We start from the raw sequence: 26,394 nt of genomic DNA on the forward strand, positions 1-26,394 counted from the left end.
TGCCCTTAAGGTTTCTAATTTAACAAAATAAAAGGATGGGAATCTTGTTTCTTTACTCATTTTCTTCCACTAGAGGAGGACAGATTTTACTTGTATTGGAAATCCAAAAGTCTGAGACCAACTGCTCCAGTTTCTATTTTCTGCTTCAAATATTGTTTTCTAGGAGGTGACTGAATCAGACTAGAGCTAGGAATGAAAAGGAGAGAATTTCAAACATACTTTTCATGTTGTAAACTGATACCCCCAGTTGTAAACTACTTGATACTAATACTTTTTCTTTTAACTGAAAAGATGTTTCTGAATTGAAAAGACCAGGGCTTCTGAGTAAATTCAGAAAGTGTTTCCTTCATCAACACAAAAGCGTTTTAAGAGCCTTTCTTACTTCTGGGCTCTTCACTGTGACTTTAAGTAATCATTTTCAGATTAATAAACCAGAGTCTGTCTTTGGGGTTATCAGTTTTTTCTGTATTAGGAAATCGGAGGTTAGCTAGACCTCAGCTGCGGAATATAAGACAGAAGAAGCAGAAGCCAGATAAAGTGAGGCTTTGTAATCATTTCAATACGTATAATTAAGCATTTATGCATACTTCTTAAAAGCAGAGAGCTGGAACGATAGTGTCTGCGGTGGTGGTGGGGGAATGTGTAATTAAATACCCCTCAGTTTTTTATCTTCAATAAAATTTTGTCTTTGTATAAAACGTTATTGTTATTCTTTGCAATTACCTATTTCCTCTCCACTCTCTCCCCCTTTTAGAATCCTTAGTTTGAAGTCTGGATAATTTTTTAAATAATATAACTAAAAACAATGTTTTGTTATTTTTAAGTACAGAGAATAGTCACTATTTTATACTTCTTTAAAAATATGATGTAGAGATGGAAAAGCTCCCAAATCAATCAATATTTTTGGACATTTTGTGAAAAACACTGTCTAGGCACTCTGGAATTCCAATATAAATGTCAATACCAATGTATTAATATGTTTTCAAAAATACTTTTTGTAGAACAAATCAATTTTGTGGTGTTTTATGAACAAAGAATTCAAATATATTCCTTGGCTGTCCAATTCCTCTCTCTCTCTCTCTCTCTCTCTCTCTCTCTCTCTCTCTCTCTCTCTCTCTCTCTCCCTCCCTCCCTCCCTCCCTCTCTCTCTTTCTCTCTTTTTGTTTTCTGTAATCGTTTAGTTCCCTTAATTCTTTATCGGTTTAATAAATGAAAAACCCTGACCCACTTCCAGCAGCCTGGTCCCCTCGACTTCATGCTATGCTTTCGGGCGTACGTGGCTTTCTGCCATGGGACTGTCCGCTTCTCCTCCAGAGGCCCTTGTCTCGGCTGTTGTCTCAGCACACCAGCCGAGCGGGGGTGGCGGGACGAGAGCCAAGGGAGGAGCCCGCGGGTGTGGGGGGCGAGCTGTTCCAGCGACCCAGCAGTCGGAGCTGCGGTTGGCCCGGGGCCTGGAGGCCGGAGGTAGGCGAACGACACCCCCGCTGCAGTTCGAAGGAGACCAGCCCCAAGGGTACGCGGAGGGGAGCTGGGGCCAGGATAGGAGGCAGCTCTATCCAGCGGGCTCAGTGGTCACCTGGGAGCGCTTCGCCGGGACAGGTGTGTCCGAGGGGAGCGCGGAGCGCAGCGAGGGCGGCGCTGCCGGTCGGAGATCCCACTGGCCTTGGGGACACACCGGGCGGAGGCGTGGCCCCGAGACCCTCCAGAGTCTAGCGAATCAAGACCGAAAGCCTCTGATTTCTCAGCCGCCGCCATCCCAGCTTTTCTTGGCTCCAATTCAGCCTCCAAGTCGCAGCGGCCGGAAAGACTACCCCGAGAAGGAGAGCATCTGCCCCAGGACCTACCTCTGCTGAGGGGCTTGGGCTCGTTTAGGGCCGCAGAGGCGCGGGGCACTGACCCAGCCCGCCCGCGGAAAGAGCTGGAAACTGCGGGAGATCCCGCCGTCGGGGCTCCCGAGGCGAGGGCGCCGCAGCTCCCTGCGTTGGTTTCGCGCCAGAACCGCACGCTATCTACTTAGCCGCCAGGTGTACAAAGCCTTATCCCCAGCATCCCTTCCTCTGAGCAACCTCTTGTTTGAAAACTTCTGATTCTGTTTCGCAAGATCCCCTTCTCTCCCGGGAAAGGCTAGTGAACTGCAGGTGCCAGCCCTGGGCTCTGAGGACCTGCGGAGACCTGCGCCTAGAGGACACTGACGGGGCTGGGATCAGAGCTGCCTCCTGGCCCGGGGGCCCCCATGTACCTATCATGGCTAACAGGACTAGGGGCTGGAATGGTCTTACTGCACTTCCTGCAGAAACTCCTGTTCCCTTACTTCTGGGACGACTTCTGGTACCTTGTGAAGGTGGTAAACTGTGGCATTCGGATGAAGCTGTACAGTCGGAAAGGGAAGCTGGTCACTGTCCTGGATAAATTCCTGAGCCACGCCAAGAAGCAGCCCCAGAAACCTTTCATCATCTACGAGGGAGATATCTACACCTATGAAGACGTGGACAAAAGAAGTAGCAGAGTGGCCCATGTCTTCCTGAACCATTCCGAGCTGAAAAGGGGGGATACCGTGGCTCTGCTGATGAGCAATGAGCCCGACTTCGTCCACGTGTGGTTCGGCCTGGCCAAGCTGGGCTGTGTGGTGGCCTTCCTCAACTCCAACATCCGCTCCAACTCGCTCCTGCATTGCATCCGCAGCTGTGAACCTAGGGCTCTGGTCGTGGGCGCAGGTAGAGTATGGAGTCTGGGCAGCTTCTGCAGAATGTCAGCCCTGCCGGTTCCCCACCTCCTTTTTTTGTTAGAACAGTGCACAACTAATACTTTGGGCCTGTGATAAAGGGTGCATGTTGCAAAATAATTTTACAAATTCTATAATTTTACAGTTCTGTGACTGGTGTTTTAATAACCCCTTTCCAATCACTCTGATGTAGATTAATAAATATCAAGACAGCTTCAGAAAATTTTTATGAACTCTCTGCTTCTAACTATTTTGGGAAGGGGCAATTTCACTGCTATGGACAGCTTCATTGAGTGCAAGAACAGAGAGGTAAAACTGTCAGTGCTAAGTTTTATCAGATCTGACAAAATTATTTGATGAGTAGGAAAGTTATCTTGATTTCATTGCAGAATATCGACCTGCTTCTAATAGTAACACTATCAGGGTTGACTCCATTTACAGAACAAATACAGAGGGTGCCAAAATAAAATGTATACACATCTTAAGAAAAGAAAATATATACTGATAACAAAAGATGAATACAAGTCATGTGTATACACTTTTTTTAATACCCCCGGTGTGTTTCATCTCAAGTACATGAATTCCTATCTACATGTCTGCTCTTATTTTGTACCTCCTGCAAGCTAGGATTTGCCTAGCAAGGTTGGGCTCCCACATACCAGCCAGTGGGCGGGTTCTTGGCAGATTCTATAGGCTTCTTTCTCTCTCTTCCCCTGCGGGATCTGTCCACCATTTCTTTCCTTCAGTAAGTTCTAACCTTCTGCCCCCAACCCCCACCCTTGGAGTTAGATTTTGGATACACATATTGACACTGAACTATGAAGAAAAGTCTTTTAGTTAGAGGCCTAATTAACAAAGTACTTAGGAAGATGGGTTGCAATTACAAAGCAAAATTGAAGTATGAAAAATGATAGTTATTCTCGGAACTATAGCCATAAGTAGGATAAGTGAATCACACAGAATTTGGATAACATGGTGAAGCAACGTTTACCACTTGTGCAGGGACAAGTGATCATGTGACCACAGTTCATCTCTGGATATACTCTGACATTTTATTCCACTTCCCATATTATTGCTCATTCTAATTTAGATTACAGGTTTGGGAGCAAATCTAAAACTCAAATTGTGCTAAAAATGGATAAAGCCATCAATTTCCTTTAGAAAAGCAAACTGAGAGGGCCATGGTATCCCTGAAAAGATTTCTGTGGCCAAGATGTTGAGGCCAACCTGAGAACCATCCATAGCCAGTCTCCTGAGGCTCTCTTAACATGCACAGGATGGTTACCTCTCAAAATAGAGTATTCAAAGTTTGCTGTTGACTGAGTTGTTGCTTAATTAGGACCAATTAATTTCGTAGATTTACTTGTGCCTGCTTTCCCATCGCTTGCCGATAACTAATTTCATTGTTTCCTTGTTTTTAACAATAACAGTCATTTTTTTATATATAAAAGCCAAAACAATGTAGTCAATTTGCTCAGTAAGTAGATAGCTGGAGAAATCAACCTTCAGTCTTACTAACAGTTCTTTTTAGCATACCTCCAAAGTATAGAAATTACATGTTTTTCAAAGATGGGACAATTCTATTTTGTTTAATTACTAGCTTTTTTAAAAATAAGATATAGCTTACATCAAAGTCACTTTTCTGTATTTGAGCCTCTTACCCTGAAATACTTATACTGTATTCTTGGTATCTTGAGTCTAATCAGTGAACAATATATACATATAGTTTTTACAACTTTAAATTTCATTGAATGTTTCTGATGGAGGTGTACAGTTAAATCATATCCCCAGGGTGAGTACATTGAGATGGCAAGACGAGTCAAGTGGTTTAGACAGAGATAAGCCTGACAGACCTGGATTTCATTTATAGTCTGCCATTTCTCAACTGTGTGGTGGAAGATAAGATCAGTTGCCCTGGGCTCACTTTACTTCATTGTAAAATGGTGATAATACCATCTACTTCACAGTGTTAACTCTGAAAATGAAATGGCATAGCTTTAGTACAGTGGCTGGCTGAGTGCCTGGTATGTACTAACTAGATCCTGAAATAACTGCTATTATTATTATGATAGAATCATCCGAGATTAATAAGGGATCTCCTTTGGATTTTGCTGCTACAACTTAATTTGATGTTAGGTATAAAAAAGACTAGTAAGGACTTTTGTTTGGAATAAGACTTTGAACACTTTACTTTGGCATGCTTTAGCAAAATTTTATTTTTCAGAAGTTGTATAGAACCAGTTTCAGAAAGGTTTAACAGAGGGGACACATAATGTCCATGGTGATAAGTGAAGTTTCAATCGTGGCAGGTGACTGCTAAGTGTCTCCAGGAACAAGCCAAAGGAAAAGTTATCAGCTAAGTCCCCAGCAAATGGTATTTCTGCTGTTATTGTCATTAACAAAAATATTAACAGTTGCCATTTACTCAAGACTGATTATGTAAAAGGCATTCTCAGTGATTCTGTGAGGCAGATACAGAGCTATATTTTGAAGACTGAGAGGGAAAGAAATTCATCTAGGGTGTCAAAGGTGACATAACCTAGTAGGTTTCAGAGCAAAGAGTCAAAACCTGGTCTCTGGTGTGAGACTATATATAGTCCAATTGTTTCTGAGAGTGTCAATCCCCTTATGATCAAACATGCATTCCAGTTATATAAAAATAGTAAAGTAAAAGTTGCCAATATTAAGACATCAGTCTTTTAATACACAAATAACTATAAAAATTAAAATATTTATAAAATTAGTATTCCTTTCTCTCATAGTCTGAAGACTCAAAAAGACTTGCAAAGAAGTTTTGTATCTGTGTAGTTTGGTTTTGATGGAATGTCGAGTGGCATCCAAAATTTCCCCGGAAAATTTCAGCACTTACTGAAAATTAAATAGTCTTAGATTAAACCTACTCCTTTCCCCGTGATATTTCAACTCTGATATTGCTAACACTGCCTGTGCCAAGATTGTCAACTGCCTGTGTGTTCGTTTCTCTTTACTTAGCACAAACAGAATATGTTGTGATGCGTGTATATCATTTTTAAAAGTCTATGTAATTATATCCTTTGACGTATTGAGCCATAATAATAACAACCCCCTCCATTTTAAAACTACTATATACATTACAAAGTGGTTTATACGTGTTATCTTATGTGAGCCACATCACAGCTGTAGCCTCCTGTAAAAGCTGAGGGCAGCCTGGTTAAAGTGGGCACAGACTCTCCTCTAGCTTATATGTCTAGGAGAGGCAGTGTGAGGATGTAGCCTGCATTTACTGATGCTAAAGCATAAAAGTGTGCTGGGTGAACGATTGTCTTTGTTCTCCTTTCTGTTCCTGTTCATTCCCTCTTTTACCTACCCTTCCCCTTTCCTTACCAACCCCCTCACCTGCTCCTTTTCCTTCCCTCTCTCTCACCTTCCATCTGTCCATCTACTTTCTTTCAGCACCTTTTACACTAAGACATCCTGCCTCAGGTGTACTATGGCTATTCACAGCACCCCAATGGAACGGTAAAGTTTTATTAGCCAATTCACAGACGTAGATATTTGTGTGGCTTTGAGAAATAGGACAAGAACTCGGATGTCAGCTGTTTGAGCTGAGGACGTTTGTTTTGTTCACTGATAAATTCTCAGAGTTTAGCACAAAGAAGATGCTCAATAAATATTTATTGCCTGGATGGATGGATGGATGAATGAATGAATGACCTAACAAAAAACTATGAGGTACGTGTGGGCGTTCGGTAACTTTATTTACTTACTAAGTTTTGCTAATAAATTGTCCCTCGATTGTCCATTTGGTAACTGATTTTGAGAGTAGATAGATCAACAGAACTTCTTTGTTGTATTATTTTATACCAATAAAATAAGTGCTAGAATCATGACACACTAGAACAGAGGTGTCCAAACTTTTTTCAACAGTTTTCACCAAGGGCCATATGCGGTAAAATACACAAACAGCCGGGCCACTCACTCGAGGTGAAGTACATATTGCCTCACCTAGTTTATTTAAGTAAACTAAATATATTTTTGGACTGTGCTGCGGGCCAATTAACAATGGATCACGGGCCACAGTTGGCCCGCGGGCCTCAGTTTGGACACCCCTGCCCTAGAAGTACAGTGTTTTAGACACACTGAGCATCCACAGAATTTCAGATTTACTTGCATGTACATATTTTGCTCTCTCTCCTCTGTCAATATACCACATATTAAATCGTTTTAATTATACATAAATAACTAAGAAAGATTATGTTCATATTATGCTGAACACTTTTACTTTAGATTCAATAATATTTTGTGTGTCAACATATTTACAAGGGTTTTGGATTTCTGTTCACAAGAAGTAAAAACCTTGTGTCAGTTCAATGTACTTAGAGTAATGCATGCAGCCTTGCTCTGTTAGTTTTTTCATGAACTGTTCATTCAGGCTGTGCAGAGCAAATGTTCCAGTTAACAAACGAGCCATTGTAATTCTCCAAATGACTTTCAGCCATAAAGGCATCTGCTTTTTAAAGACCAAGAAGAAGAGCTAGAGGAAAAATAAAGACCCTTTACATTTTATAGAATACAATATGTATTCAGATAGATAAAATACATGGCTTATGTGAATTTTGTTATTCAGTCATGTACTATGATATTCTGACATATATCGATTTTAATTTTTAGGGAATTCTATATTTTTACTTACGTTAGTAGAATGGATAGTTGTTTTGCCTTTTTTTCCATTTCAGACTCAGCTAGGTCAAGGATTACCTCCATTCCAAAAGAAAAACCTGATTTTGACAGGAAGTTTAAGTGGCTTCATGGTTTATTAGCCAGAAACGGCACTGTGCTAAGCACTGACAATGCATGGCTTATTCTTTACTGATTGTGGGGGCACTGACCTAGGGGTTCTTATTTTCAGTATTTGCTGAACGTGTGTTTGCTGTAAGAGAATGATGCTTCAATAATGGCAGGAGCAAAAACAAATTAAAGGAAGGTTGTGCCCCCTCAGGCAAGTCGTATGGCTGAATGGGAGAAATACACATCTTAGAGTCAGGTGAACATGGGCTTGAATCCTAACTGTGCCATTAACTGAGATTGCTAACACATAGCAGATAATCAGGAATATCATTGGGTTTTCTGTGACTTACACGTAAAGGACACAGATGCCTGGACCACAGTGTATATTCAATAAATGGTCACCATAATTATTTTTAATTGCATGGTGGCAGAGACATATATGCAAAGTATGACATCAGTCTTTGCCCGAGTCTCCTTATTTGGGATTTGCTGTGGGCAGAGGGCTGTACGGAGGGAGAGCCAGGCACATGTCACGTGACCTGAGAGACCTGGTTTTAAGCAGCCGTCCTGTCTTCCCCCAGTGACAGAACAGTCATATCTACTTCCCAACCCCAAAGGCCAGGGCTGACATGCTGTCAGGCACAAGTTAGGAGCTAGATGGTTAGCTCTTCTCTGGTCAAGAGGATTGTTCCATTTATAACCAAGAACACGTGGCAGAGAGCTCTGATGGGGTCTGAATCTTGCAGAAATGTCACCTTGGAATTGCCTTTTGAAAAATATATCATTCACTTACTGAAAAATAGTAAACCAAGTACATCATACCATCGTGGCCCTATTTGAGTAATAATTATTCATTGGCAATAGGAGATGTGTTGGAAATAATGTCAAATGAACTGTTACGCTTTTTATTTTCTTGCACAATTTTGCCTTTCTGTTCCCCAAAAGATGTGAGGACAGCTGAGAGTGAAAACACATAAACCCACTAACAAACCTGTGTGCATATATTCAGGGCAGTTAGTAAAATTGTTTCAGGGAAGAAAATGTAACCACAATTGAAAAACTAGTGCTCCTATGCACTTTCTAGGGTTCTAGTGATAATTAATAAAATAATATTTGTTTAAAAAAAGCTGATATTATTCATGAAATGAGTTTCTGGACTAATATGAAGTATTAGTATCTACATCACAATATGAATTGCTTTAGGACTTTTCTTATTTATGCGTCAGTTTTCTGCCCATGCATCCTATGAAAAACCTGTGGAGCTGCTCTAAGTAGCAGGGTGGATGGTAGTTACAAGTATGTGGTGAGATCTATCGTTTATTTCACTTTGGATTCTGTGTGAATATTGCTTTGCAGTATGGAAAACTCAAATTGACCATTTGTAATTGAGTATCATATTAGTTTTACTAATGCATAGAAGTTTAAATGTTTGCCAATGTATTAAGAACTACAAGCAATACCTTTGAAAACATTAGCTGGTTTTATGTACAGTATTAATAGGATATTTTAAAGAGTTTTTAATGCAGTATGATAACATAATTCACACTAATGGCATTTTAGAGGGATATAGTATATTCTTCCTCAGTAACTTTATAGTCTCAGAAATTTGAATAAGAGATACTATAATGATACAGAAAAAAATAAATTAATTTGTACAAAAAGTGCTAAAGGATTGTAAGGAGGGAGCATAATGTGTCTGTTTTTCTGCTTGCAAACACACCTAACACAGTGGCTTGCATATGCAAGAAACAATATATTTCTTGGAAGAACCTGTTGCTTTGAAAAGAGAGATTGAGGCTTCTCCTGTACTGTAGACTCTGTTAAAGGTTATAGAATATTCAGCTGTCTCATTTGCTTAAGGTACTTTACTGTCAAGACCTGCAACTATAGTGGATCCCATGGGCAGAGTCATTTCCACAGCCAGGTGTCTGTCCAGCCCCTACGGTGTGTGTGCCAGGTGCAGTCAGCCGAAGGATGGAGGACACACATCGTTCTTTTGAGGCACTTACAGTTCTACAGATTTCAATGGCAGTACATATCACTAACAAGTAAACCTTCGTGAAATACAGCCAAGTTTCCCTGAAGTATTTAAACAAATGCTAGTTTGTGTCAGGACTTAATATTCAGAATTTACTTTCAAAGTGACTGTAAAACTTTTCATCTTATTAGGAAAGATTGACAGTGATAAGTAAATAATGTCTCTTTATCCCCTACATGACTTTTCACTTTTTAAATTTCAACTTTCACTGTCCTCACCCACATTTCCTACCACTATTGAATAAATAATTTTGTTAGATAAAATTCTACTTGAAAATTCTAAATGTCTCAGCTAAGTCAATTTAAAATTAAATTGAAGGAAATTAAATTGTGTCTCCTCTCATTCTTAGGAATCCACTCACTTTTTTTTTTTCTTGTAAGAGTCATCACTTTTTGTAAATGCTGACTGTTTCTTTAGACTCCACAATTCCAACAAAGATTTTGGGCCAGAATTAATCATGCTGTAACTTTCTTTTGCCAATTCAGACATACATATCACTAAGAACATATAAAAGTTTATGGTGTTAAAAAAAAAAAGTTTATGGTGTTAATTCACAATTCCAGATGAGAAATTTGAAATTAAGGTAATGAAATGAGTCAGTTCAGAGACTTGTACTTTCGCATGCAAAGTGCCAGATAGAGTCATTAAAACAAAATCTAGTACTAAAAGTTAAAAGAAAATAGACAATTTAAATCATTTGCTTGTCTTGCTTTTTCATTTATTTATGACTTGTCCTTCCCTCAGCATTCCTTCTGCTTTTTCACTACTCCTTTTTACCAAAGCAATCTGTAGACAGCAGCTTGCTGCGTGTGCTCAGTAGAACTAGATATTTTCTCTGGACTCTTACCATTTGCATTATTTGGATTTCTCACAGAAATAAAAAATGAACTCGAAAAATTTCAAGTCCCAATCTGCCTTCTACCCCTGACATATCAACTCCTTACCATTTTCTGTTTCCTTCGTTTTCTTGCTTTATTTGTGGACTGCCTAGTCCCATGTGACGCATTTCTCTTGCTGCCTGTCTGTGGTCAATCTGGATTATAGATTTTGAGGAAGTAAATCATGATTTTTCTCCAATGTGTTGTTTTCTAGTGGAACTAAACAGTGACTAACAGATGGCTTTCTGAGATAACCAGATGCTGATTCACGTTCCCAGGAAAATGTTTGATGCAGCACCCTGGCGTCAGCTTCAAAGCAGACTATATCTTGTGGTTATTTTTTAAGTTTTGTTAAATAATTACAAAAAAATATCATTGTTTAGATGGAAAGGTCCATATTTACATGTAGTTGAGCATTCTGACCAGGGTAATTTTTACATTTAATAACTTTTTTTTTATCATTGATTTCTTTTATGAGGTAATGTATACATTTTACAGTTAGACTTCGGTTAGACTAAAACCAGTTTTACTGTCCACCAACTGTGACCTTGCTGTATTAGTCTCCTAGGGCTGCTGTAATAAAGGACCACCAATGAGGTAGCTTAAAACAACAGAAATTTATCCCCTCACAGTTCTGGGGGGCTAAAAGTCCAAAATAAAAGTGTCTATAGGGCTATGCTCCTCTCTCAATGATCTAAGAAAGAATCTTTCCTCACCTCTTCCGAGCTTCTGGTGGTTGCTGGCAATCTTTGGCATGTCTCACCAAAGACATGTAGCATTAACTCCAAAAGACCAGTAGCATCTCTCAATCTCCTCATTTCACTTTTGGCTCTGAAATTATCTCTAAGACATAATGACTTTGTGATTCCTGAGTTGTCAGGGGATTCTCCTGAATGTATTGCATTAAAGTAGAACTAAACAGTGTCAGGTAGATGGCTTTTTGGAATAATGAGCTACTGAGTTGTATTTCAAGGACAACGTTTAGTGCAGTATCCTGAACTTAGATTTAAAGCAGAATATAAAAATAGTTTCATGGGGCGGCTGGTTGGCTCAGTTGGTTAGAGCGCAGTGCTTATAACACCTAGGTCGCCGGTTCAATTCCCATGTGGGCCAGTGAGGTACGACCTCCACAGCTAGATTGAAAACAATGACTTGACTTGCAGCTGATGGATCCTGGAAAAATACACTGTTCCCCAATATTCTCCAACAAAAAATACTTTAAAAAATAGTTGTATTTAAAATTTGGGAAAAAACATAGTCTGGATAATGGAGTCTCCATAATTCAATTTGAATTGGCCTACTTGCATTGGTTAAATCAGGTGATAACCAGATTTCCCTTTCTGTGGTCCTGTTGAAACAGAGTCATAATATGGCTTTGATATTACTTATCCAACATGAAAAGGAAATCAGCATCGTATTTACATTTTATCCCTGTTCCAACACGCAAAAGAAAATACAGGGCGAATTGTTTGAGATTTATGTTTTGTTTACCTATTCCTAATCGTCTGGTTTTAGATTTGCTCGAAACTATAGAAGAAATCCTTCCCAGCCTCCCAGAAGATATCAGTGTTTGGGGGATGAAAGATTCTGTCCCACATGGTGTAATTTCACTTAAAGAAAAACTGAGCACAGCATCTGACAAGCCGGTGCCACGCAGCCATGATGTTGCCACAAACTTCAAGTCTTCTTATCTTTATATTTTTACCTCTGGAACAACAGGTATGATTCATTTCTTCTTAAAACTTAGAAAGCAAGAGTGTCAGGCAACTTGCTGCCATGAGTGGCAGCTTGGGCCTTAACTTGGTTTAGCTTGAACTTGGCAAGTCACCATGTTCACTCACACAGCCATTGTCTTCAAGTTTGGTAGGACCAGCAGCCCTGGTGCTTAGAGCATGACATTTGGCCAACTTCTTTGCGAAGGTCTTCGCTAGTTTACTACTCTGTTCCTTAGACTCCTGATTTATAAAATGAAGAGATTAGTTTAAATAGTGTCTAATCATCCTGCTGGATTAAAAAATTCATTAGTCTACTTTAAAAGTTTTCTATATTCTTGGGTAAAATGTTAAATCCTAAATGCTATCCAGTTGTAGCTTCAATTTAAGCACCTGTCGCTGGCTCTCCCGTTTTTCCTTAGGGGATTGGAACACGTGACAAACAGGAAATCTTGAAGGTATTACAGGTTTGGGAGAAAATACAAAATAGAATCAAGTAACTAAACTTTCCCTTTTTTAGTTAAATGATAACACACACACACACACACACACACACACACACACACACACACAACTGCCTAAGAAGTCAAAAGAAATGTTAAACTTAATTGAGTCTTAGAAAAAACTGAATGATATTTATAGTAGGCTGAATAAGCTTTTTTAACTAGTTTGAAGCTGACAGTTTGAATTGGACTTATTGAAAATATGCTGATACTGATTTCTTGTGCACAGGTAGTATTGTAAGCAGAACTACTATTGTATGAGTAAAATTGTCTTACTTTTTTCTTTTTCTCTTCTTTCCTTTTCTTCCTTCTTTTTTTATTTTTCTATTTGGAGTCTAACAATGCTCTCTTTTAAACTAGAGAGTAGACTATATTTTTACTATGTTTAGAAGAGCTTTGATAAATGAACAGGAAAATGCTAATACGTATCAAGTTGTTAGCATAAATTTAGTCAGGCTTTGAACTTGGAAAACAACAAATAAAATTTTACAAATGATAAGCTTTGAAAACTTCCAACAGAACGTACTTAACCAGTTTGTCTTTATGGCTGATTTCCCGTGAAAATTAGAAAGTGACTGGTCTTCAGAGCAATCTTCACCACTGCCCCTTCTCCCCACCCCAAAGAGAACAGCCTGGAGCAGACTGTTATCAGCTTTTGTTCTTCAAGATTAAAACCAGAGTGTTTTATACATTTGCACAGTAAGCTGAAATCAGAAGCATTACTATTTTTTCATTTCATATTTATTTATGTTAAAGTTATACGGCACAGAGGTAAAAAAAATTCTAATTTTAAAGAAAAACACCTTGCTTCTCCCCCGCCCCCATTTCTCCTTCCCAAAACCAACCACATTTAGTAATTTTAGATCTTTCTTTCTCTAATCATCCCCATATGTCTAAATAGAATCAGTATCTTACAGATACTTCATAAGTATATACTAAAAACTATCTACTGATTTTCCACAATGGAAGACGAGGATTTTGTCTTCTTTCATCACCATTCTCTCCCTCCACTCATTTCTTTCTCTTTCGTTCAGGCACTTTTTCTCCCCAGCATCACACTAATATTGTTCCATCATAAATTTTGGTTTGGTTGGTATTAGCACCATAACTTACTAAACACTGCTTCTAACTGAGCCCTATAGTATAACAAAAGTACATTTATTTCTTTTCACATAAAACTCCCTCCAACCTGGAATTAGCCATTGTTTTGTTTGTGCATTTGCTTGCTTAGTTTTCTATACACTTGTAACTGGTTCATATTCATCCCTTTGTCAAAAAGGTAACTCACCTTTGATGTTGAAAAGATGGCCTATACTTTGTCAAGCCCATGTTTTTGGTCACCTCTTTCCCTTCCTCCCTCCATTTCAGTCTTGACCAGTTGTTCTCTTGGGATCATTCTTCACCATCTTCCTGGGAATTCCCTTCAACTCTTCTTTTTTCTGGTCCCCTAATTCCTAGATCCTAAGTTTGTTTCCTCGGTTTACTTTTCATTTTATCATTGCCCTGCTTTCAGTAGCTGTCTGATAAAGAGTATTTAGGGGGTAAATTTAAGTCCTCACATGTTTGAAAATGTCTTTTTTTCTACCATTACACTTATTTGTATAGAATTATAAGTTAGAAATAATTTTTGTGCAGGGATTTAAAGACATTGCTCTATTATTTTATTTTTTTTAATTAAAGTTTATTGGGGCGACAATTGTTAGTAAAGTTACATAGATTTCAAAGTGTACAATTCTGTAACATGTCATCTTTATCTCACACTATGTGTTCACCACACAGAGTCAGTTCTCCTTCCATCACCACATATTTGATCCCGTTTACCCTCTTCTAGAGCCCCCTCACCCTTTACCCTTTAGTAACCCCTCAGCTATTGTCTGTGTCTATCAGTTTTAGTTCCTTCATTTGTTTGTGTTGTTCTTTTGTTGTTTTCAGTTTTATATACCACATATCAGTGAAATCATATGGTTCTCTGCTTTTTCTGTGCTTTACTACTTTCTGATTTTCGGTATATATATTGAAAAGTCTTTTTCTTTCTGATTTATTATCCTATGCAAACTGGTGTTGTTTTTCTTTCTCTTGGGGATTTTTAGAATTTTTTATGAGTTTTCAGTAATCTGTAACATCATGATGGCTTATACTGGGACTGGTCTTATTCATCCATTTTACTGAGAAATTTACAGGACTTTTTAGTTTAGAAACTCATGTCTTATGATTCCAGATACATGAAAAACTTTTTTTAATTTTGCATTCCTTTCTCTTTCATTTTTATTTCTATTCTTTCTCCCCATTCCCTCCTTTCTATTATACTTGATTAGTTGTTTATTCTTTTATCTTTTATCTTTTGAATTCAGCCCTCCTGGACTGAATTGTTAATTTTTTAATTTTTTTCTATCCCATTTTCCTTCTCTTACCTTTTGATTTACTTTTTTGAGACATTTATCTTCTAACCCTTGTATTCTCTGAATGTTCCTCTTCTTGTAGCATGTTATTTTTGTATTATTGATACTTTACAGTCTCATATCTCTCAGAATATTAATAGCAATAGTTTTTTTAAAATTTCCCCTCTCTATCTTGTCTTTATTTTCTGCAACATCCTTTTGTTTTTGGTTTGTATTGGTCTCTAGCCTCTATCCTGGAGAATTTCCTCAATCACCTGTTGACGTTTGGCTAGAAGCTAATATTTAAAATGCAGATACCAGAACACACACACACACAAAAACACACCAACTCTGGACTAGAAGCTCCGTGTGCCACCGTGGGACTTGTGCACTACTTGGCCTCACTGTCCAGCTCACTTCTTGGGGTGATTCAGAATGACTGTCAGTGTCTTTCAGTTTTTACTTGCGGGCTATTCAGATTCCTCAGACAAGAATCTTGAGGGGTAAAACTAGTAAAGTGTCGAAAGGGAGCTGGAGGAGTAGACAGACTTTCTCTTATTCCCCCTTTTTATTCAATCCTCCTCTTCCTGGTGTTTCCAGGGTCATCTTTTCCAGAGAATAAATCTCAGATCTCTTGCCAGTGTGGAGGAAGCAACCTGGGCTGTAATTTGGTTGTTTTCTTTTTTGCATTTTAAAACAAATATCAAAAGCATTTATTGACACTCCTCCAAAATTGGTCTGTGAATGATCTTATTATACAGGGAAAAGTTTATCAATGTATTCTTTTAGCTTCAAATCCTGAGCAACATGAGGTCTTGTGACGAGCAGAGCAGAGCAATGTACAGAATTAGACCATGTTGTGCTGTATGGCTCTGAAGCTATCACAGAGTGTAACAATATCACTTTGAGCCTCAACAAGGATTTAATTGACATTTTTTATAAAAGGCATCTCTCTCTTTCTCTCTCTCTACTATAAACTGGTGTTTTACAACTCAAAACCCGGAGCTGAATTAAGTGATTGGAATGGTAGTAATATGAGAATTAGTATTAGTATGCCACCTAATAGACAAATCACTTGATTCTCACACACACAAAAATCTCATGATGTTGATAATGAAGAAGGTGTTGGTGCAAGTTAGGAAGTGATATAAAGAAGTGAGGCTTTGAAAAGTTAAATGATGGGAGAACAGTCTGCTCATAGCCCCTTTTGGCAGGTTATAAGGGAGCCCTTTGGATAATATTGAATATTTCCTAACCACTCTTACTACCGCCAAGTCCTGTTTGCCCAAGTTCACCAAAATATTGTATTCCAGGATCCAAGAACAAACTCAGAGTGTCTCTGAGTAAGAAAAGGATTGCGGTCACTTTTTATACCATTCATGTCTCTCTGACCTAGGAGATTGTGTGATATCTTGATGAATAAGAAATGCGTTATGCAGATTCCCTTTTCTATGACCTTGATGTAGTTGCTTCTTAAACAGAACTTCTATAAGGCTCCCCATTTATAGTTCCATATTTATCTTCTACTCTGTGAGGTACCTGGTAATCAAATTTCTGAGCCTTTCTGGGGTTCGGTGGGGATAAATCAGCTTTCCTCAAGGCTTCACTTTAAATTTCAACTTCTTGAGTCTGCTGTGTCAGTCACCAAATCGTCCATCTGTTATTCTAAATGTTGTTGCTGTCATCTCCAATTCCATTTTTTTTTTTTGGCCTTGAGGGTCTGTGTATGTGTTCAATCTGCCAATCTGCCAACTTCTAATTCTGTCATTCTGAGTTAGGCGGCCTCAAGAATGTCTATGGAAGGTTGTTTAAGCCCAGACAGAGCAGCCATACATGCAAAAACTCCTAGAAGCAGTGGGAGGAGGAAAACAAGGTAACTGCCTGCGGCACTGCACCTGGGAACCAGTTGCTATCATCATCTAAATCTCTATTTCTGTTTGTCTCTCCTTCTCTTTAATCTTATGGATTCATTCTCTTTGTTAAAAATTACCCCAGAATTCCCCAAATTATTTATCCCCTCATCTGTTTTGGTTTTCTCTTAATATAATTTCTTCCTCCTTCGTCCTCCTAATGCCCAATTCACTGGACGTAGCCTCACTCCCACCTTCATGCCTAGACCACATCCCAACTATCTACTTATGTCTGGGGATATTTGAAGAGTTCTGATGTCAAGAATTCACAGAAGGTTAGAAGAGCAAAGGATTTTAGAGAACATTTAGGTGGCATTTCTCAAAGCATATTCCATACCATATCCCTTCATGACTTCAAAGAAATGAAATGAAAATTGAAAAGGGGCTTTATGACCACATAAGTTTGAGAAATGCCATTAACAAAAATGCCAAGGTTTCTGTACTGCTGGGCTTTTCAAGGGCTTTAATATATTAATGTGCTTTCTAAATCTTTTAAGAGGGAACTCTAAAATGTAATTTTAACAAACTTCATTTATTCCCCTGGTTCTTTCCTTCTTTCAAACTTTAAAGTCCATCAACCTTTGATCACTTTTGTTTGTTGGACAATATCATATCTGTTGTCTATTTTATCAAAAAATCTGAGTATCTTGGGTGGTTTATGATAAGTTAATGAGATCATTATTCACTTTAAGCTAACCAAATTCAGAAAAGAAACATGCTAATCAGTTTACTAAAGTGCTTTGAAGGAGTGACATAAGCACTCAGATGGAAAATAACTAGACAAAGCATCCTTCTTTTCTTGACATACCTCCAATTGAAAAGTTATTGTTTCTAAAGCTGGGTTGCCATGAGATCAGGAACAGTGTGGGAATAACACGGTGACTGAAAAGCATGGATAGGAATTTCTTGAAGAAGAAAATGCATAAATATTTGATCCTCTAGAATGAAGGAAAGCGATTGCACTATCAAGAATCAAATGGGAGCTAGTCATATCTTTTGATAAAGGAGACAACAGATAATAAGCTTGTTGAACAAACAAAAGTGATCAAAGGTTGATGGACTTTAAAGTTTGAAAGAAGGAAAGAACCAGGAGAATAAATGAAGCCTTGTTAAAATTGCATTTTAGAGTCCCCTCTTAAAAGATTTAGAAAGCATATTAATATACTAAATCTTTATACATGGCTTTAACAAGAAAAGTTGGAGAGGTTCTGTATGCATGTGGAGGACAATAAACTCTTTCAGGTTGTTGGATGCCAAGCTATCAGGAAAAGCCAGAGACTTCTTTTGAAAAAATGAATAAATAAATCTTAGTTAGGCTAATAGGCAAGATAATGCCAGCTTTGTGTATAAGATTGAGTCTCTCCTAGTTAGTGGAAATGGAGCACAAATCCTGTGGAAATGTCAAAGCAGGTGCAGCAACAAGGTTGGCTTGAGACTCACTCTGATAAGAGTGTGTAGAAGTCACTGTAGATTGTGGTTCATAGCTCTGTGTGCTGCCATGACCAAAAATCCAGTGAAAACTTTGAATCAGTAAATATGTTGAACCAGAGAACACATAGTGTGCTACTCTGGGTGAGATGGTATCCCAGTTGACTGTGGGATGTATAAGTAGTTCCGGTTGATACGGACCACAGGATATATTATGAAACCTGAGAAAGCCTACAAGAGAAAAAATTGGGATTTAGTTTGTATGGAATAGATGGAGCTGGTTGTCTGAGTAGCTATGCATTGGGAGCTACAAAGAGCAGCAAGTGTGGGTCAAATGTCAGTTGGAAGATACAGCATCATGTCAAGGAGGTTGAGCCAAGACAGGTAAAGGATCAGAGGCAGAGACCCAAGGAGAAACGGCAGTAACAGGACCCGGCATGGAGCCAGGGCACAGTAGTGTGTTTTAGACTCTAGCCTTAGACAAGCAGACAACAGCAAGGAAGTCCTTCATTGTGAATTTAGGACTCGGTTTCTAGAATTGGGAAATAAAGTCAAATCAGATGCAGTGTAAGTTTGCAAAGCCACTGAGGTTGGTAACCCCCCTTGACAAGTGGCTAAGACTGTATCAGTACGGGGTAAAGGACGACTCTTCCAGCTGCAGTGGCCGCTGCTCTTCACCTGATCCTGCCATTTGCTTGCTTCCTGGGATTTCTCTGCCATTGGTCTCTGCATGTCTCTGGAACATCTAATGATACTTGTCACCATTGTACTTTATGAATCAAAGTAACTTTATTGATGAGGTAGATTTAGGACGTGGCCCTCTCCATGAAGACTCTCTAAAAATATTAGACATCAACTCGCAGGCAGAATATGACTAAAATACTACCTAATCTAACAAATTAATTAAGTGATGATACTTATCTTTATAAAAACAAGTTGTGTTCCATGGTAAAGAAATATAGTTTAAATCATAAAATCACTGCTATTCAACCATTGACAGGGCAATTTCATATTATGTTATGTACAAACTGGATGAATTTATTATGCTGACGTTATATATAATACAGAGGGCTATAACAATATGAAAAATATTTAGGCTAAAAATGCAAAGTAACAAAAGCAAAACTTTTTATACACTAATTACAATTACAATTTTTTTAATTAGAAACCCATTGTACATAGAAGACTGGAAAGAAAAACTTTTAAAATTTTTTCATGAATGTATAAAAACAATGTCAACATATGTATCATGGAATCTGATATTCTATAATGATCATATTCTGGGACATATTAAACATTACAAAATTAATGGCTCATAATTGAGACAGAATCTTACTTGGAATGTTCACTAGAAATTTTCTACTTTAAAATAATTTAGATTTATATTGTGATTTGCCTCGTTTTGGATGTACATTTTCAGGTTTTTGTCATTTTTGTCACTTTTATAGCAGATATGGCTCTTATGGTATCTCAAATTCTATGTAATTTTGTAGTTTTAGTTCTTCTGGATAGATCTAAGTTTCTAGAAATTAATTACAGTAGTAGCTTACGTTTGCATGGACCCTTTTACAAAGCATATTTTGATGTGTTTGTCTCAAGCATGGTAGTAGTTGGTACCAGCTTAGACTTGATTTCTACTACATATGTATTCCTTTCTTTTCTTCCAGGTCTCCCTAAAGCAGCTGTGATTACTCAGCTGCAGGCTTTAAAGGGTTCTTTTGGACTGTGGGCTTTCGGTTGTACTACTGATGACATTATTTATATAACCCTTCCTCTGTATCATAGCTCAGGATCTCTCCTGGGAATTGGTGGATGTATTGAATTGGGTAAGTTTTCATTTTCTGTATGATAAGTTTTCACAACGCCTAATAATTAGAACTCTTGTTTTTAAAGTTTGAAACTCTACCAGTAGAATTCAGAGTGATTATGTGCACATTACAAAATCATAACACAGCATTTATTAAAAGGATACAATTTCATGACATACTCCGTGTATTCCTGAAATGGAAGGAGCAGTGCCCTGGGATGGCCATGTGGTTGGAGCTGGCTGTTGCCTGGGCTTCCTTCTCCATGGGGTCACTCATCCTTTAATAGTCTGCCCTTATCTCTTCAAATGGTGGGACGTGTCTTTCAAGAGAGTGAATGTGGAAACTGCATCGCTCTTAAGGTTTATCATTGGAAGTCACAGAGATCCTTTTACCTGCATTTGGTTGATCAGAGCAAGTCACAAGCCAATCCAGATTCAAGATGGGAAATACACCCCATCTCTTGAAGGGAGGAGTGGCAAATTCACATTGCAAAAGTAAGTGCATAATAAGAATTGTTGGGCCGGCCTGATGGCTCAGGCAGTTGGAGCTCCGTGCTCCTAACTCAGAAGGCTGCCGGTTGGATTCTCACATGGGCCAGTGGGCTCTCAACCACAAAGTTGCCAGTTCAATTTCTCGAGTCCTGCAAGGGATGGTGGGCTCCGCCCCCTGCAACTAAGATTGAACCCGGCACCTTGTGCTGAGCTGCCACTGAGCTCCTGGATGGCTCAGTTGGTTGGAGGGTGGGCTCTCAACCACAAGGTTGCCGGTTTGGCTCCTGCAAGGGATGGTGGGCTGCACCCCCTGCAGCTAACAAAGGCAACTGGACCTGGAGCTGAGCTGCGCCTTCCACAACTACCATTGAAAGGACAACAACTTAACTTGGAAAAAATCCTGGAAGTACACACTGTTCCCCAATAAAGTCCTGTTCCCCTTCCCCAATAAAATCTTAAAAAAGAATTGCTGAGGCTATCTTTGCAAACAATGTACCCCAGACACCCCATAAGTTGGCTTGTAGAGCTTGTGACATAGTAGTTTCCACTCATAAACATGCTGATATTATTTGTCCATTCCTAGCTAGTCCTGAAATAATATATAGAGGTCATTTACTACTACATGTATGTCTAAAATACTGTAAAGTAATTTTATAGAATAGCATATTTAGAATATGATCGATGTCCAGAGTAAGTAAAGATGAAAGTCAAGTCATTAGCATTTTCCTCAGAACATATTCATATGACTTACATTGTTGTTAAAGTTAGGTTCTGCAGTCATCAGTGAACTTTTTCGTTGATGCTATCTCACTACCTTACTCACTCTCAGCCTCAAGATATGGACTGTACGATTAATGTTTTCAAATGAGCTTGATATAAATGGCCACTGACGGATTATAAAAGCCTTGAAAGTGAGCAAAAGTGTTCTAGACAGAGCAACATTATGCATATTTTATGTTAATTCTGCCCTGGAATATTTTTCCCTAGTGCCTCTTTTTGCCTTTTCTCATAGGAGCTACTTGTGTGTTAAAGAAGAAATTCTCAGCAAGCCAATTTTGGAATGACTGCAAAAAGTATAATGTGACTGTGTTTCAATATATTGGAGAACTTTGTCGCTACCTTTGCAAACAACCTAAGGTAAGAGTAATCATTCTCACAGAGAAATAGTAATTTCAGAAAGAAAAGGTATTGAGAGAAAAAGTAATTTTGTGTGTGTTATACTCCACCTTCTTCCAGAACATAGTTTAGCTGACTTACAAAGATATATGCAATACCCCAAGATAAAATGAATATGAAGCAAGTCAGAGAAAATAAAAGGAGAGCTTTCCAGGAATGCACTAATGTGCTTTATATGGTGGCAGGAAAGGACAGACCTGCAATCCAGTCCACTTCGTGTTTAGACTGATTAAAATTTCTGCACACAGAGCCTGCATCCGATTGTGAAAGTAGATGCATGCTATGTTTACAGAAAGCAATTCTTCCAAGATTGAATTAAATAATCTTTTAAAATGCTGTTCTCCAAAAACTCACGACAGTGATTTAGCCTTGTTTTTCTACTTTTTTCTTTTGTATAAGTAGTTACATAAGAATATATTTTTGTTTGGTTTTGCTTTAAATGTAAAAAGAAATTTTGCTTTGATTTACACATGTCTCCCCACCTAAAGCAATCATTTACACATACTTTTGATAAATTGTCCCCTTCTGAAACTTGTTTAGCAGAGAGAATTGCAACAGCCTGAAGTTTGTCTTTATTGGTTTCTTTGTTTTTTGCCCTCAGAAGTTATTTTTCTTTTTCTGGTCTCATTTATATTTCGAGATGCTTATTTTTTTAACTCTCTGATTTTCTAAACATTCTTGAGACTACCAAGAAGTGACTCTAATCAAATCAATGCCAGCCCCTTGAAGAATGATGATAGAGAACGCTTCCCTGTGTGGGCTGGGGCAGCAGAACCCCATGGCCTGCCCTTGGCCTTGGAGGAACATCTCTCCTAGGCTAGGGCATCTCTCACTCAGGACCTTTGCCGTCATCACTCCAGCTTAAAGCATGGATGGTGGCTGGGGTATCTTCTCCGTTTGGCTAAAATAAGGACATGCAATCCTTCTTTTACCCACAGGGCAGCTTAGACTAGGCTGGAGGAATTTAAATAAAACTTTATTAAACATATGGGATTACACAGAGGAAATAAACACAGAAAAGAATGTGAAACTGGATAATCTTATTTACAAAATGCTTTTCTTCATTTTAAGCTTGGTGTTTGCCACGGAGAGACTTCCTGTCTAGCTCCTGACCCACCTCCTTGTGGCAGAAGCCATCCTTATTCTTTTTGTTTGGTCAGAAGTGCTTCAAATAGCTACCAATTTCCTAGATCCATAGCTAAGACAGGGAGTCCCAGAGAAATGTTATAATTGTTTCTTACCTTTATTCTCTTCGGAGAGACTTTGCCTATATCAGCATTGTGGTCTTACCTGAAGAGTCCCAGTAGAACAACTATAATGCCACATCCTGACATATTTTCTCTTCTAGTTTTTATTGTACTCTTTGGTAATGTAATATCTGGACTAAGTTAGTTTAAGGAATTAATGTCCTCCAGTAAGGTAAAAGTCACCTTCAGTAAAGGACATAGTAGGCACTACATAATGAACTTCTTCGTGGCCTTTCTAAACTGTGCCCCCAGCCATTCCTATTTCCTCTCATCCTGTAATAGAAACATTTGTTTTTACAGGGTCTTTTGCTCAGTAAGTATTTATTGAATGACTGAATACATGCATTTATTTTTTTTCCTAAAATTTTACCATCTTGAATAATGCTGAAATTATTATCTTCATGCAGTATAGCCAATGTAGGATCTCAGAAGTAAAGGTTGTCAAAGGGCATAGCTATTTTCAGTGATTCTCATGGCATATTTCCAGATTGCTTTTTCAAAGTCGTTGACATGAATTAGAATCTCAACAATATGGGAGTATGCCTGTTGCACAGTCTCCTTTCAGTACTGGATGCCATTAAAAATAGTGGTCTTCCAGTTGTGCTTCATGGAGAACTAACGCTCCCTCCAGCATCCTCAAAAGTCCCTGAAGGATGGAGAACAAGGAAAACGGGCCAAACTTCATGGCCCACCCTTTCAGATATGGTAGATGAAATCCAGTTTGCTTGAGCTTCTTAATATCATTTTGTTTTAACAAAGAATGTCTTGGTTTTTTTTCAAAGAATGGGGAAAAGATTATTTAATTTTACTTATAATTTTATAGACTAAAAACAAACACTTTTAATTTCTTCATTAAGATTACTGGCAAGGTGGGATAGTGTTCTAGCTGTATTCCCCCCTTTAAAATGTCTTTTCTTAGTCTTTAACTCATTTATCTCTTTGGCATATAATGTTTTATTTTAGCCATTTGAGCTATCATTTCGTATAATAAAGGTATTAATAATTTGTCATTCTTGCTGCAAATCTTTTTTCAAGGTGTTTTCCTTTTACATATTTATTTTTTATGAAATGAAATATTCTTTTCACCTATTTGTAATGCACCAATGTGGCGGAAATGAAAGAATTTCAAAGAACTGAGAATTGAAAAAGAATCCCTGATTGCTTTTAGTTAATTAAATATTTTAATTCTTGGGGCGGCTGGTTAGCTCAGTTGGTTAGAGCGTGGTGGTAATAACACCAAGGTTGTGGGTTCGATCCCCACATGGGCCACTGTGAGTTGCACCTTCCTTATATAAAATATATATAAATATATATAAATATATATAAATATATAATATTTAATATTTAAATATATATATAAATATATAAATATTTATATATAAAAATATATAAATAAATATATATATGTGTGTGTATATATATATATATATATTTTTTTTTTTTTTTTTTTAATTCTTAAAGTTCTTTGAAGGAAAGCTAGTGTTTGTGAAATAATCTCTCAGCACTTACCTGCAAGCAAATTGAGGAGGCGAGAGGGAAATAAATATAAAGCTTTGCCCAAAGGAAAACAATCATTTTTCTGAGCAGAGATGCATTGTGTTACCTAATCCCCCTTGTTGATTTCGATCCGAATGAGTACAAGCAGTTCCTGGCGTTAGAGATTAGGAAAAGGAGAGTCATTCTATGATGACGTCTTAGCCCTTGAAGGACAGCTTGCTTTTTGCTGTCCAATAGTCATTCCTAGCATCTGCTGTGCAGCCAGCACAGCAGTGGATTCAGGTCAGGCCAGAGAGTGAACAAATGACATGGTCCACACCCTCAAGGAATTAAAATTGAATGTCTCGTATGCCATGGTTGGAAGCCCCAGACATTTATTTAACATAAATCCTTACGTAAAAGAAAGAGAAACCACATATTCTCTAAGTATATCCAGATTTGTTGTCCATCTCAGGGTAAGTAGTATATTCCTAAAGAGATTTACCTGCAGGCAGAAGTCACAGTCTGAGTTGAATGTTTATATGTAGTTGCATAAAAACACCCTAGGATTGGGTTTTCCCTGGCAGAAAGCATTTATACACCCCCACCCAACCCTATCTTTTCTCAGAGTTCTATTTACAAAAGTTCCTTTTAACTTTGAGGCATAAACATTGGTTGTGCCTCAAACTGCTGGCAGCAGTGCTATCCTGTAAGAAAAAAAAAAAAAGCCAAGGTACTGGCTTCTCTAATTCATGGAACGATGGGGTAATTATTCTCTTCCCCTGAAACTGGGGGAGCAGCTCTTCCCCACTTTCCAATTTTCTAAGTTTTCTGCATTGTTGAAGTACCATTGCACAATATCTGGTTGGATCTGATTTTGTATTTCCTTAATGCTGTATTTAATATTGATAGCTGGGAGAAATTGTGGAACTTTAGACATCAGTGATTCTCTGGGGGAACTTCTACAGCGTATATCTTATTGAAATAAACCCGCCTAAGGCAGTCAACGCTTAGCCATACCTAGGGATATATCTAGGGATAGTGTCATATATGTCACTCCTTCATTCATTTAATTAATATTGTAGGTTTGGGTATACAGGGGGCACACAAGACAAACAAGACCCTTTCCTCATGGAACTGACACTCTAGTTTGGGGAGAGAGAAAATAAACCAGCAAACACATAAAGGAAAGTAATTGCAGACAATGATAAGTATGAAGAAATAAAACAAATTGAGGTGATGAAGAGTGATGGGTGGTGGGAGAGGGCATTGTTAATTAGATCAAGGGGTCAGGGAAGACTTCACTGAAATGGTGGCCTGTGAGCTGAGGAACTAATAGGACAAGTGGGATCCAGCCAAGGAAAAGCTGGGGGATTGCAGTCCTGACAGAAGAACCTGAAAATGAGGAAGCCCACAGAGGATGCAGCCTGAATCTCGGAAGAGAAGGAGAGTGTAGCTTGGCCATCTATGGACCAGATCTTGTAGGTTTGGTAGACCATAGAGGAGAAATTTGTGTTTTATTCCCAGCAGAGCATTTGGGAAAAGGTAAAGGCAAATTAGAAAAAAAAAAACTATACCAATTTGGGATCTATTTTGAAAGACATGTTAGTTCAGGGATAGGGAAAGAAGGAATTTATAAAATCAAGAATGAATCTGAGGATTTTGGTTCAAGCATCTAGGTAAATTTTGAACCATTTGCAAAGACAAGGGAAACTGAGATTTGAGGAATGACATTAAATTTCTCTTGGACCTGTTGAGTTTGGTATATTAATTAGGCATCTAGATGAAGAAGTAAAATAGGCAGTTGGATCTATGAATCTGGAGCCCAAAGAGTCCAGAGGATGGGGTCTAATTAACAAA

General features: G+C 38.3%; 1 protein-coding gene across 1 annotated transcript in view; it reads left to right on the top strand.

Annotated features, from left to right (window-relative positions):
- Positions 1 to 1,446: 1,446 nt before the first annotated feature.
- Positions 1,447 to 26,394, top strand: part of SLC27A6 (solute carrier family 27 member 6) — a 59,130-nt gene continuing 34,182 nt past the window's right edge. The window contains exons 1-4 of the mRNA XM_074328538.2: positions 1,447 to 2,714; positions 11,921 to 12,124; positions 20,004 to 20,162; positions 21,648 to 21,772. Coding sequence (XP_074184639.2) covers positions 2,234 to 2,714; positions 11,921 to 12,124; positions 20,004 to 20,162; positions 21,648 to 21,772 — 969 coding nt within the window. The 5' untranslated portion in view covers positions 1,447 to 2,233. The remainder of the gene's footprint in view (positions 2,715 to 11,920; positions 12,125 to 20,003; positions 20,163 to 21,647; positions 21,773 to 26,394) is intronic.

This window comes from Rhinolophus sinicus, chromosome 3 (assembly GCF_057876585.1).
Source record: "Rhinolophus sinicus isolate RSI-liver-muscle chromosome 3, RSI-T2T, whole genome shotgun sequence".
Classification (NCBI taxonomy): Eukaryota; Metazoa; Chordata; class Mammalia; order Chiroptera; family Rhinolophidae; genus Rhinolophus; species Rhinolophus sinicus.